The sequence below is a fragment of the Cajanus cajan genome, chromosome 4, assembly GCF_000230855.2.
Source record: "Cajanus cajan strain Asha chromosome 4, NIPB_CcT2T_4, whole genome shotgun sequence".
NCBI lineage: Eukaryota > Viridiplantae > Streptophyta > Magnoliopsida > Fabales > Fabaceae > Cajanus > Cajanus cajan.
Genome location: NC_138520.1, coordinates 56,246,613 through 56,261,842, shown reverse-complemented (window position 1 = coordinate 56,261,842; position 15,230 = coordinate 56,246,613). Strand labels below are relative to the sequence as shown.

Sequence of the window (15,230 nt, the reverse complement as noted above, 5' to 3'; positions counted from 1 at the left end):
CTTCAAACTCTTAAGGATAAATAACTTTATGCTAAGTTGTCTAAGTGTATTTTTGGTTGTATAAGGTGATTTTTCTAGGTCCTGTAATTTCTAGTGGAGATATAGTGGTAGATCCATCTAAGGTAGAAGTTGTGCTTAAGTGGGAGATACCTAAGTTAGTTAGTAAGGTTAGGAGTTTCCTTGGGTTAGCTGATTATTATAAGAGATTTATCAAGAAATTTTCTAAGATAGCATTACCTTTGACTGGGTTGACTAAGAAGGAAGTTTCCTTTGTGTGGGATAGCATTACTTGATCTTAGTAAGTCTTTTGTGGTATATTGTGATGCTTCTAAGTTGGGTTTGGGTGGAGTATTAATGCAAGAAGGAAAGGTAGTAGCTTATACTTCTAGGCAATTGAAAATCCATGAGAGAAATTACTTACCCATGATCTTGAGCTAATAGCAGTAGCGTTTACACTTAAGATTTGAAGACATTATTTGTATGGTTCTAAGTTTGAGGTGTTTGGTGATCATAAGAGCTTGAAATATCATTTTGACCCGAAGGAGTTGAGACAAAGGAAATGGTTAGAATTTTTAAAGCACTAGGATTTTGATCTTAGTCTTCATCCAAGCAAAGCCAATGTGATGGTCGATGCCTTGAGTAGTCAATCTCTACATGTATCTTCCTTATAAGTAGATAGATGGATCTTTTGGCTCAGTCTAGGGATTTAAGTTTTTCTTGTTAGGTTATCCTAGCATTGAGAGACTAGGCATGACTCGAGTGACTAGTGGCTTGTTGAAGGAGATTGTTGAAGCATAATTAGTTCATTCATTTTTTGTGACAAGACGTGAGACCATAGGAAAAGGTAGTGGAGGGGAGTTTACCTTGGGTGTAGATGGAGTAGTGAGATTTATAGACCGAGTATGTGTACTTAGTGGACCTACACTTAGGTGCTCAATCATAGGGGAAGACCTTTCATCTATTATCTTTGAGGAATAAAGAGTTTGATTTGATTAAGGGACTTATAGATTTAAGCTTGGTGTGTGAGCTTACTCCTAAGAGCATTAAGTTGGGTATGTTGAAGGTAACTAGTAAAATTGATTAATTAGGTTGGAGAAGTCCAAAAGTTATATCCTTTCTTAGTGAATCAAGTGGAGAGGATTGGTAGGGATATAGATAGCCCTTTCCGAGTAGGAGTGATGGTGTTTTGAGGTTCAAGGATAGAATTTGTATGCCTAGTAATCAGGAATTGAAGAAGATGATCTTAGAAGGACATATAAGTAATCTTAGTATTCACCCAGGAATTACTATGATGTATCTGAACCTTAGGAAAATGTTTTGGTGGCCTAGGATGATAAAAGAGGTAGAAAAGTTTGTGTACTCATGTTTAGTACGCTAGAAGTTTCAAGTAGAACATTAGAAGTTTTTACGACTTTGCAGCCTTTAGATGTCCCTGTTTGGAAGGGGGTAATACGTTTATAGACTTTGTTGTGGGTTTACCTAGGACGTTTAGGAAGAATCCTGAGTTTAATGAAGGAGTCATATCCAAACCTCTTCATTTGGGAAATTCGAGGACGAATTTCTTAAAAGGGGGGAGTATTGTAACACCTCATTTTTCAAAAAAAATGCAATTATTATTATTATACGATATTTACTCAATATTATTTTATTATTATAAAGGAATGTTATTTTGTACATTTTAAATAAGTATTTTTATTAGCATTTAAAATAATTATTTACATATTTTAAGGGATAACACTACTAGAAAAATTAATATTTGTGACGAATTTTGTGACGGAAAAAATAGCATCGCTAATAGTGACGCATTTTGTGAGGGAATTTTAAGTTTTGTGACGGACAAGAATTTATTGACTTTTGTGACAGATTTTGTGACGGAATATATTCCGTCTCTAAAAATCCGTCACAAATTCCGTCACTGAATCAAAAAAAAAATATTTGTGACGGATTTTGTGACGGAAAAATTTTCGTCTCTAAAAATCCGTCACAAATTTCATCACTAAATAAAAAAAATGTTTGTGACGGATTTTGTGACGGAATGAACTTCGTCTCTAAAAAATCCGTCACAAATTTCGTCACTAAAATGAAAAAATTTAGTGACGGATTTTTCCCTCTCAAAATTCCGTCACAAATAGGTTAAAATATTTTGTGAAAAAATTTGTGACAAATTGTTCCCTCTCAAAATATTAAATTTTATTTATGAAACTTTTATATTTAAGAATTATGCATAATTAAAGAAAATATGTTAAATTTTTTTTAAAAAAATAATAAAATTAAAAATATTTTATTTCATTAAAGGACTGAAAAAATTATGAAATTCATTTAATTAAATAAAAAACTGTCAATTTTGAACATAAGAAACTAAGACATTCATTAAAAATATTTTTAAAAAAACTTGTGAAATACAAAAAAAAGAATATTAATTTAATTTTGGCTTAATTACATTTTTTATCCCTCAAGTATTGTAATTGTGCAATTTTGATCCCTAAGATTTTAATTGGATAATTTTAGTCCCTAAAAGAATTGTAATTGTGCAATTTTAGTCCTTTAATTTTTAATTGAACAATTTTAGTCCCTCAAAAATCATAATTATGCAATTTGAATCTCTCCCATTAAAAATTTAATAATTTTAAAATTTTAATATATATATATATATATATATATATAATAATTTAAAATTATACAATTATTTGCTTATTTAAGTTAACATATACTATAATTTTTATTAATGTAACAAATGATATATATTTATTATTACTAAATAAATAAAATTTATATATTATTAATAATTTAATATTGCTAATAAATTAATATCAATAATATTTTTAGTATATTTATTGATAAATTGATAATTTGATAAATATAACTTAGTATATATTAATATACTTTTACAAAAATATAAATATAGTAGATAAGATATGTATATTTATATTTTTGTAAAAGTATATTAATATATAATAAGTTATATTTATACTTTTGCATAGTTTATTTGTTTCTCTCAGGGTTCTCTTAAGAACCCACAAAGTACTCTAATCCATACAATAAACATCTTACTCATATAACTGTCTCTTACAATTGCATTCCCTTATGGTGTGTTTGGATGAGTAATTTTACAAATTCAAGGAATTTGAAATTCTTGGTATTTGAATTACTTTGATTTCAATTTATATCATTGTTAAAATATTTTGTTTAGATAAGTCAATTTAATTTTGTATATACATAATAAGATTTATAAATATTAACCATTATTAGGCTCTAGATATCTATTTTATAAATATTAACCTTTATAGGTTATAGATATCTATTTTAATTTTAGAAGTCTACATGTCTAAACTCAACCTTAATTAATGAAAATATATTTTTATTAATATTCTTAGGGATTTTTGATTTAGTTAGATGTTAAAAAATGCCTAATACAGTAACTTTATAAATTAATGTAGTGATTAAATATTTTGCGGTCACATATTATAATTTATTTTAGTAGAAAATCTGCCTAGCAAAAAAAAAATTTACTAGAAAATCTTGTGTTTAATTTTAACGTGTGCAAAATATTTTCATATGACAAAGAAAAAGTTTCCAAGACAATAAATTTCAAACAAATAGTCAATTTATCTCCTAAAATTGAGGATTTAGACAATTTTATAATTTGCCACACAATCTATTATATTTTTCATTTATTTCATTCATTGTCAATATAAATTTAGTTATAACATTATTTCCAATTAAATTTTATTTTCACTATTTTTTTCTTAAATTGTTATATGCATTATAATTTGTCACATACTATATTATATATTTTCATTTATAGTAAAAAATATGAATTTAAATTTTAACAAAAATATTTTTTTTTAGAATTTGTTTGACCTTTCTAGATTTGTTTTGATTTCAATTTCAATGTTTACTTAAATGAGTGATGAGTATCCTCGATTTCCATATTTCTTTTAGAATTAGGCTATAAATATAACAAAAAATTTAGAATTAGATTGTTTTTCTATATTTTATCTTCTGAATTTATTTATCTTGATTTCGTTTTCAATTTTTATATAATCGGGTGATAAATATGAATAAAAAATTATATATACAACGTCATTTAATTAGAAAAACTTCAAGTAGGGGTCAATGTAATTTTTCGTAGCTAGATTAAATATTCTTTATTTAAAAATTAAAACATTATATTTAAAATAATTACACTAAATAATTATTTTTGTTCCTAATCTTGATTGATTTAAAAAATATCTCTCCAAGTTGTAGTAATTTATTAAATTTTCATTTTATTAATTGATTTATGAATTTTATATTTAAGTAGTAAATCAGTAAAATATAGGTAATGAGTATAAATATATCAGTATTATAATAAGCATAATAGTATTAAGTAATTGAGAATCATAAATGATATAATTAACATATTAAAGTATAAAATAATGCATATATATAATAATAATAATCATACAATATCACAATATTTAAAACTTTAAAAGAATAATCATACGCCTTAAATATTTAAAGAATATAATTAAAAATTAGCGTGAAGTAAGATTGAACAAGTGCCTTACTTTTTTTTTTTAAAAAATACAAAATGTACAATATTTTAGATAATATCGATTTAATCAAGAATCAACAATAAATTTAAAGTAATTAAAAAGCCCCGTAAAAAAATACGTATATTTTGTTGCCTAAAATAAAAAATTCGTGAAGTTTTTGCATGAGTGATTTCGGAAGCGGAGGCGCCAAACGAAACTTTCCAGGCAAACCCCGCGCGCGCGAACATTCAAATAGCGACTTCGATCTAATTTGGATTCCACAATCTCCTCCTCCTATTCTCGCCATTTTCAGCTCCCTAATCCCTTCAAAATGCAAACGCCAAATCCTAGTTAACGTCGTGTTTGGGATCCAAACCCACAAATGGACGTTTTCGAGTTAGCCAAGAAACTCGCTCTCTCCGACTCCAAACTCGTCGTCCAGAAAGCGGCGGAGCTCCGCCGCCTCTGCGACGTCCAGTTCGATTCCTCCGTCATCGGAGTCGTATGCCTCTTCTTTCTTCCTCTCATTTCCATTCCAATCCGTTTGATTCTGTTCTGAACCTCTTTATATGCTTTTCTTAGGGCTAGGTCGCGAAGTCTCTCATATGCTTGGAAATTGCCACCACGAGGCTCGGCGTTATCTTCGACCGATCCTCTGCGGTGAGGCTCAGCGGAATGTCCGAAAGAGCCTACATCAGATCCTACAACTCGCTCCACAACGACCTTGGCGTCAAGTTCGTTTTCGCTTTTCTTTTAATTCTTTCAGCTTTTCTTTGTTTTCTTTCTGTTAACGGAGTGTTTGGTATTTCAGGATGAAGATAGATGTGAGGGAATTGGCGATTCAGTTCGGTTGCGTTTGCATTATTCCTCTCGTTCGCGACGGTCTCAAACTGTGAGTTATCCGCCACGTGTTTGATGAAACGCCGTCGTTGTTTCGCGTTTTGCTGAATTTTGTCTGTTGTTTGTGTGCAGATATAAGGATCGGTTTGTCTCGTCGTTGCCGGTCTCTCGCCGTGCAAGCGCTGATTTCACGCGTCCTGTGTTCACCGCCGTTGCTTTTTATTTGTGTGCTAAAAAACACAAGGTCCTGTGTCCGCAGATTTCTGTAAATTGATGGATTTTGGTGGAATTGTGACTGATTTATAGCCTCTATTGTTACGTGAAATGTCCTTTTGCTTTGGTTTAAGTTGTGGTTGTGTTTGTTTTGCAGCTGAAAGTAGACAAACTTAAGTTAATTGAGCTCTGCGATACATCTGAATCTGAGTTTTCTAGTGTAAGTTCTGTTAGTGAATGTTGCGTTTGTAATGGTTTTATTGGATTTATAATGATGATTAGTGTTGGCAATTTTAAAATGGGTTGTGAATGGCTCTGCTGTAGGTTTATGTTACTATGAAGGATTTGTGCCATGATGTTTTTGGGGTGGCAAAGGAAAAGAAGGATCCTAAGGAACTGCAGTCAAATCGAGGTATACATCTTTCTCTATTTGGTTCTTCATTCTTGATCATAATGCTTCCGCGTATTACTTAAAGTGGGCTATTCTATTCATGTATTTAATAGCTATTTTTGCATTGAGCAATTTCCTTTTTGTGTCTTTCCGTCTTTCTGTAGACTTGCTTGATGTTTTGCTAAGTAAAAGGAAAGCTGAAGAAGGTGGTTCATCCGATGATGGTGCAGAGGTACTATTGTCTAGCATATATATTTATATATTTTTTAATCTTACTAGCATTTTTGTTTAATTGGAAAAATATTTTTCGCCCTAAAGATTTTTGTTCCTCAATAAATTCAACGGGCACTGCACAAATATACTGTTAGTTTATTTGTTCTTCTATTTCATTGTTTTGTATATAAAAATTCAGGGATGTACTTTCTATGCAATTCTTTCACATGTAGCTCTAAAACTTTTTAACCACTGATTGTTTTGAAGCTCAGTTTGTGCTGGCTTTAGCCTAATCTGACCCAACATATTCATCATAGTTCTCTATAGATTATTTTGTAACAATGTCTTTTGTATTGTAATGCTGGGTTTTAGTAGTAAAAAGTCAGAATAACTAAAATTTATTTGATCCATTAGTTTCTCCTTATGCTTCAATGTGGTAACCATTAACTATCATTTCCAAACATAGATGCACGGTCCCATTAAGTCAGGTGTGTCTGATATGGGGGATATGATAGCAGAGTACCCAATTTCTACTTAGCTATTAAAAAAGCCACCGAAGGTTTGCCTTGACTTTCAGTTTTCACTTTCTGGTTTTCTTAAGACACGAGATTATCTGGCTCTCCGCAACCTAAATAAGGACTATGTCTGCTCGGCTTTAAGATTATACTGAGATTTATGAGAAGTTGGTTATTGTATGGAGTCCTCTCTATTTTAGCAAAGGGTCAATTTTAGTTGATTCCACCAACTTACAGTAATTTCAATTTGGAAAAAGAACATGGAGGTTATTTCACTTGTAAATCTAATGTGTGTGAGAAGGTCAAGCTTGCTATTGGTGATTGTAGTGGAAAGGTTTGAAATCCTTTATAATATCCTGCTCTGTTATAAACTGTTTGACGAATTTTTTCCCCTGTATTTGAATTTTTGTATGATTTGATTTGGAACATGTTGCCTCTATTAATTGTATGTTTGGTAGATAGGTATAAGGTCATCACTATATAAGCAATCTAGCTTAGTAAAATTAGGTTGCTTCATGTGTATTGTTTGAAGGGGTTTCTTTGCCTAAATGTGTGCCTTGTGGATTTTGATCTCTAAATGATGAAAAGTATCATGGCTATGGATATACTCCAATGAAGCTTTATTGTCATAGTTACACTGATAGAGGTCATTCATTATTTTTCATGTGTTGTCTTGCTGATTAAGCACATCATTAAACTTGGGAACTCCTCTTGATGTCTGTATTGTTCTTTTATTGTCTGGTAATCGATTACATGTATAGGTAATCGATTACCAGACTCTTAAAACAATTGTTTCCTCAAATTTAGTCATCAAACAGTTAGCGAGGGATTCATCTCAGTTAGTGACGGATAAAATCCGTCACAAATTGTGAGGGATTTAATCCCTCTCAAATAGCGAGGGATTTAATCCCTCTCAAATAGCGAGGGATTTAATCCCTCTCAAATAGCGAGGGATTTAATCCCTCTCAAATAGCGAGGGATTCTTTCATTCTCAATCCCTCACAAATTGCGAGGGATTTAATCCCTCACAAATTGCGACGGATTTTTATTAATTTCTAAACATTTATTGTTACAAATTAGTGACGGAAATTATATTGTTTGTGACGCCTTAATTCCGTCACTAATTGTGATGGAGAAAATAATCCGTCACTAAATATTTTGTGACGCCAAATTTTGTGACGGAATCATTTCCGTCACAAATTCTGTCACTAACTTATTTGTGATGGATTTTATGAAGTTTAGTGACGGATTTTTTCCCTCTCTAATTTTAATTTTTCTAGTAGTATAAGTTAAGAGATGATAAATTATATATATTATTATAAAATCTAAAAGGTTGATTTTCTATGATATTTTAATATTGAAATTGTAACACCCCATTTTTCTTATTTCAATTTTATTTTATTTTTGAGGGTATTTTGGTAAATTTTATAAAGGTATAGAGCTGATTTAGTAGCTTGGAACGGGCTGTTCCAGAATTGGAACGGGCCGTTCCAAACTACAAAAATGTATGTGATTTAGTAGCTGGGAACGGGCTGTTCCGGAATTGGAACGGGCCGTTCCAGACTACCAGATTGTATGTTAGTTCGTAGGCCAGAACGGGCCGTTCTCAAGTTAGAACGGGCCGTTCTGGACTATTAAAAATTGCTTTATACTTTAAGTGGGAACGGGCTTGGAACGGGCTACGGCAGTTGTGAGTAATAAATGCAACCAGAACGGGCTGTTCTGGGTGTGATTTTTGCCCACGATTTTGGGGTCCAGAACGGGCCGTTCCGAAATTGGAACGGGCCGTTCTGGCAAAGTCTGAGGCCTATAAATTCAGTTGTCTGCCACTCTGAAAAGGCACACCTCTCATTTTCTGATTTCTTTTCTTCTGCTCTCTCTTCTTTTCCCTCTACTTTCTGCTTCAGAACGAGGGGAACCCAGCGAGGGAGACCAACCGGATCTCGTATAAATTTAGCTTCTACGTAACCAGGTACGGGGGAAAAAGAAAATTATTTATATGTAAAGTTACATGAGGGAATTGGGTAGAGGAAGAATCCTTTAGGATTATGAGTAATTTTATAATTATTTCTGTTTGAAGAATTATTGGCATTATTTGATTCTGTATATATTTACGACAACAAATATATGATTTGTTTGTAAAAATGATGCTCTAGGAGAGAGAACGAAATTATAGAAAAGTGCCTGTAGGTTAGGTTTTGGAAAAATTGGATTATTTCTATTTGAGGAATTAATTATACCATTAGATTCTGTATGTGTTGAGGATTATAAATATGCTAATAATTTGTAAGAATGATGATCTAGGAGAGAGAACGAAATTATAGAAAAGTGCCTGTAGGTTAGGTTTTGGAAAAATTGGATTATTTCTGTTTGAGGAATTAATTATACCATTAGATTCTGTATGTGTTGAGGATTATAAATATGCTAACAATTTGTAAGAATGATGATCTGGGAGAGAGAACGAAATTGTAGAAAAGTGCCTGTGAGCTAGGTTTTGGAACAATTAGGGGTTTTACTGTTTATGCTGAAATTATATTAAATTACTAATTCTATTGGTTATTATATTAATTTATGAATATCATTGTTATATTATTTGATAAAAATTGATGATTTAAAATGTGAACTGCTTGATATGTATGAAACCCATTATTTTAGAACTATTTGATGTGTGTATGAAATTGAGTTATGAGATGAGACGTTGTATGGATGTGAATATGATTATGATTGTGGTTCCTCACATCAATGACTAGGGATGGCACGACCCCTGAGTAAGTGGTGCTACAGGGAGGGCGTGACCCTAGCATGGTGTGGGATGAGGATGACAGTTAACACCACCACTTATGTTGCTTATGGCAGCCCTGACATAGGGTTAATTGGAAGAGATTGTATTGATTGTAATGTGATTGTGGTTCCTCACACCAAATGACTAGGGATGGCACGACCCCTGGGTAAGTGATGCTACAGGGAGGGCGTGACCCTGGTCTGGTGTGGGTTGAGTGAGGCAATTAACCTGTATCACTTGTGTCAGATGTGGCGAGGTCTTGGCATAGTGTTAAATGTGAGATTGACATGAATTATGGATGTGGAAATAATTGTAAGATTTGTGTGGATGGTGAAGGATTGATGTAATTGAGATGTGAAAATGATGCATGATTGATAGAATTATGATATATGGAAATGCTTGTAACACTACAAGAAAATGACGATTTTGCGACGGTTATATGGCCTACATTGCGACGGTTAGAACTGCCGCAAAGACAACATTGCGACAGTTTGGGAACCGTCGCAGAATTGTCCGTCACCAGGCAATTTTGCGACGGTTATCAGAACCGTTGCACAAACCGTCACAAAATTGGAATTGCGACCGTTTCATCAACTGTCGCACCAAATGCCTCTATATTAACATTGCGACCCTTTCATCAACTGTCGCATCAACTGCCTCTAAATTAATATTACAACCCTTTTTTTACCTGTCAGAAATTATAATTTTTTTTTATTTTAATAAATTTATTAATGTAACAATCCTCATATTTGGCCTTTCAAGGATTTTATTTCACGATATTTCACTGTTTAGCATGTTTTATCCTTACTTGTGCAATTTCTGGGAAACTTCCCAGAAGGTCACCCATCCCTGTACTACTCCAGGTCAAGCACGCTTAACTATGAAGTTCTGATGAGTAAGCTACCGAAATGTATATGTATGTTGTCAGTATAACTTGTACAAATTAATTCTTTTAAGTCATCCTCAAATATACAATCTCATATTTGTACTATAATAATAATATATAATAATTTTATATTACAAATAATAATAATAATAATAATAATAATAATAATAATATATTTAGTTATTCTTTATTTATATGTACTTACTTTTATAATTAACATCTACTTATTTCGATTTAAAATTATAATTTAAATTATTTAAAATTTTTAATTTATAATGATAATATAATTTATAAAATTATAAATATTTATTTATTACATACTTATAAATTAAATTTTAATATTTTAAATAAATTATTAATTAATTTAATATATTTATTTACCTTAAATCAAACATATAAAATTCAAAAAAATGTATTTATCCTTGTTTTATTTTCTAATTATCAACTATTAATAAAATACTAACTTAAAATCTTATCTAATTATATATAATATTCTCATATCAAATTTAAAACCAGATATTAGTTATACAAAAATATTAAGATCATATAGTAAATTGTCAATAAGATTTTAGTTAAATAATTTAAAATAATTAATGTTTCAATTATATTGTTAATTAACAAATAATTTATTCCAAAACTAATTAATTTTTATATATTAATTATTAGTAAAATTTAATAATTTTTAAACTAACAATTAATTGGATCGATGAAATTCAACACACACGATGAGTTATTGAGCGGAATAACTTTACCAAGAGTTATTTTGTAAGTTATCTTAAATCAAACATATAAAATTCAAAAAATGTATTAATGCTTGTTTTATTTTTTAATTATCAACCATTAATAAAATACTTACTTAAAATCTTATCTAATTATATCATAATATTTTCATATCAAATTTAAAACCAGTTCTTACATTTTCGACAAATATAAATTTTTCTGAAATATTCCATCAATAATATAGCTTTTCCTACAAAAATTTTCTCATCGAAAATATAAATTTTCCGACAGATTTAATTTTGTTTTTATAAGAAATCATCTTCGATTAATATAACATTTTGTATATTTCAATTTAACGGTTAAATTTACAAAATTAACATTTAATATAAAGTTATTGAGTGGTGTAACACTTAGTAAAATTTACACTGATGTAATTATAAACCCCCTCATATATATATATATATATATATATATATATATATATTAAATGTGACTTTTACTAAGTATTACACCGCTCAATAACTTTATATTAAATGTGAATTTGGTAAATCCAACTGTTAGATTAAAAGTTCATATCTCTCATAGATTATATATACAAAACTTTATATTAACCCAAGATGATTTGATACTTCATTTTTATAAAACAAAATTGATGTAATATATTCATTTCAAAATACACTAAAATATAAACAATTTGATTACCTTCTAGTTGTTGTTCAATTTTAACAAAATTTGATATACACTTATAAAGTGATATGAACTTTCAATTTAACGGTTAGATTTACAAAATACACATTTAATATAAAGTTATTGAGCAGCGTAATACTTAATAAAAGTTACATTGGTATAATTATAACCCCCTATATTATATATATATATATATATATATATATATATATATATATATATATATATATATATATATATATATATATATATATATATATATATATATATATACAGGGACGGATGCACGTTTGGAATAGTGGGCACTTGCCCCACTACTATTTGACATATACATAATTTTTTATCTAAAAAAATAATATATTTTAAAAAATAAAAATTATATTCTAATAAAATAAAAATATAGATTCAGAAAAAATGTTTATTTATTTTATATCTGTCAAATTTTTGAAAGAAATTAATTCTCATGTAATAAAAAAAATTTCTTAATAATGAATTAATTTTTTAAAAAAGTTTAATTATAATATATATATGTATATATATATATATACATATATATATATGTCTTAATATTCACATATATAATGTAATATATTAAAATAAAAAGTTTTTTGATAAAATAAAATTTTTACCATGCATGTTTATCTTTTGTGTTTTTTATTTATTGTATACGTGGATTGAAAAAATCAAAATAGTAAAATTGTATATATTGATTAAAAAAATCAAAATAAGAAAAATCAGAAGATTTATGTTCCATTTAGAATTGTTATTATAAGATATATTTTAAAATAAATTATCATCTAAAAATATATATTAGATATTAAAAACATATTTATATCATAAATAAATTAAACTGGATTTTTATAAAATTTAACATATTTATTTTTATATTTTTAATAGTGTTAAAAAGATGGACATTTAAAATAAAATTTATAAAATTTAACATTGTAAATTATTCAATAATATGTGATGTGATAACTCAAAAATTAAGTTATAAAATGATAATTATATTTATTTATATACTCTAACACATCTTACATACAAGATAAATTCATAAGTTTGTTAAAAGATAAATTTATATTCTAGTCACGATTTTGAAATTATATAAAGAAAAAAAAATCGTGTACCTCATGTTAAAGAAAGTATATATAAAATTGTTAATAAAATATAAGTTCATTAAGATAATATACATAATACTTCAAAAAAAAACTTTTAAATTCTAATAAAAAAAATGCTAAAAATTTTGCGACGGTTTATGACTAATTGTCGCAATGTTAAATTTGCGACGGTTTATGATTAACTGTCGCAATGTTAAACAAATTTTGCGACGGTTTACGATAAACCGTCGCAATGTTGAACAATTTTGCGACGGTTTATCATAAACCGTCGCAATGTTAAACAAATTTTGCGACGGTTTACGATAAACCGTCGCAATGTTGAACAATTTTGCGACGGTTTTGAAAAATTGTCGTATGAAGGGTCGCAATATCAAAGCGACGACGGTTTCTAGATAACCGTCGCAATTTGTCCGTCGCAATTTATCATTTTTCTTGTAGTGTAAATATTTCATTATGTAATGAGATTACATTGTTGTGTATGTGCTTTACATATGGATGTTTTCTTTTCTCACCGTACAAATTGTGGATGTTTTAGGTGAGGAAGATCCTACTTCGAGTGGCATCTAGTATGCGAACAGTTGAATTGTGGGGATGCTCTGATATTGTGAAATCGGGGCAGAGGATTTTTTTAGAACATATGTTTTTATTTGGAATTGGAATTGTAAATGTTATTTTTGAAAACAATTTATAAACTCTTGCGTTTCATTTTTATTATTGGGTTATTGAAGGATAATTTTGAAGATTCTCATGTGAACCCTTTTACCGAAATTAAAAAATTTATTTGTAAGTTTTCATTATTACAATATATGTGTTGGGGTAGTAAGGGTGTCACATTTAGTGGTATCAGAGCAGGCCGATCCAATCGGCCGTGAGTTATGAGTCTACTATGCTTGTTTGGTAGATAATTGATTGAATGATTTGATTGTGGAATTTGTTGATATGTGCTATGATTGATTAAGTTTGTTTATTACTTATAGTATAATTGTTAACTTTTCTGGTGATCAGAAAAGTAATGGCAGGAGGTAGGAACGATCGTGCAATCTCTGATGCATTACAAGCCATGGCTCAGGCTCTTGGTAATATGAACCAACAACTAGAGATAGATTGGTTGGAGAGATTCCAGCGAAATAATCCGCCAAGCTTCCGTGGGGGTTATAATCCTGATGGAGCTACTGACTGGATTTTTGAAGTGGAAAAGATATTCCAAGCTATGGGATGTCCATTGATACAGAAGGTAACTTTGGCTGCCTTCATGCTTTCTGGAGAGGCTGGCATCTGGTGGCAAGGTGCTTTACAAAGAATGATAGCTGCAGGTACCCAAGTGAACTGGGAGAATTTCAAGCGGCTATTCTTGGAGAAATACTTTCCCCGAGATGTGAGACATAAGAAACAGGTGGAATTCCTTGAATTGAAGCAAGGAGAAAATTTTGTGGCTGAGTATGTGATTAAGTTTGAAGACTTGGTCAGATTTTGTCCTATGTATGATGGTGTGGGCAATGAGGAGGAAAAATGTGTGAAGTTTGTGAGTGGTCTTCGCCCTGAGATTAAACAAGTTTTCAATTATCAAGGGATCACTCACTATCATGAATTGGTAAACAAGTGTCGAGTATATGATGAGGACAACCGTGCTAGGTTAACTCATTATAAGAGTGGAGGACCCATGAGGAATAATAGGTTTGGTTCATCTAGTAAGGGTAAGCCTTACACCAAGTCTGTTAGAGATTCGAGTTCTAAGGTGAATAACCAAGGTTTTTTGCAACAAAGGAGCCAAGCCCCAACGGCTAGCCAAACTTCTAGAGGGGGAAGTGTGGGTTCTGTTCCACACAACAACTGCTTCAAATAGGGGAAGCCAGGTCATAGGGCCGTTGAGTGTCGGACGCAAAGAGTTATAACATGCTTAAAATGTCAAGCGATGGGACACAAAGCTAGTGAATGCCCCCAGAATAGGAAAGAAACAACACATGTTGGAGGGAGTGCTAGCAAACCTAGAGCGTCAGGAAAGGTGTTTGCCTTGAGTGGTGCTGAAGCTACGCAATCCAAAGACTTAATCCAGGGTATGTGTTTCATCAATGGAACTCCTCTAATTGTTTTGTATGACTCTGGTGCGACTCACTCTTTTATATCACGTGCGTGTGTGTCCAAATTAAAATTACCTGTTTCTTCCTTGTCTTTTGAATTAATAGTAGAGACACCAACTAGTGGTTCAGTGTCTACTTCTGATGTCTGTTTAAAATGTCCTTTGATTATTGAGGGTAGAGATTTCATGGTTGACTTAATTTGTTTGCCTCTAAGTCAGCTAGATGTTATTCTGGGTATGGACTGGTTATCTTCCAATCATGTCCTTTTGAATT

At 30.4% G+C, this 15,230-nt stretch overlaps 1 protein-coding gene across 1 annotated transcript; it reads left to right on the top strand.

The window, feature by feature from the left end:
• Window positions 1-4,509: 4,509 nt before the first annotated feature.
• On the top strand, window positions 4,510-13,585 carry LOC145956856 (origin of replication complex subunit 6-like). Its single transcript, XM_083072637.1, has 8 exons — window positions 4,510-5,019; window positions 5,100-5,251; window positions 5,329-5,409; window positions 5,490-5,601; window positions 5,728-5,790; window positions 5,895-5,982; window positions 6,126-6,193; window positions 13,415-13,585. Exons 2-8 carry the CDS (start codon window positions 5,193-5,195, stop codon window positions 13,568-13,570), a joined length of 627 nt encoding a protein of 208 aa, XP_082928763.1. The 5' UTR covers window positions 4,510-5,019; window positions 5,100-5,192; the 3' UTR covers window positions 13,571-13,585.
• Window positions 13,586-15,230: the final 1,645 nt, after the last annotated feature.

Excerpts from the sequence above, each read along its gene's own strand:
- LOC145956856 (XM_083072637.1), top strand. The coding sequence starts at position 5,193 with ATGTCCGAAAGAGCCTACATCAGATCCTACAACTCGCTCCACAACGAC. Across the intron at positions 5,410-5,489 it reads GTTCGCGACGGTCTCAAACT|ATATAAGGATCGGTTTGTCT; the intron begins GTGAGTTATCCG and ends GTTTGTGTGCAG. Across the intron at positions 5,983-6,125 it reads GGAACTGCAGTCAAATCGAG|ACTTGCTTGATGTTTTGCTA; the intron begins GTATACATCTTT and ends GTCTTTCTGTAG.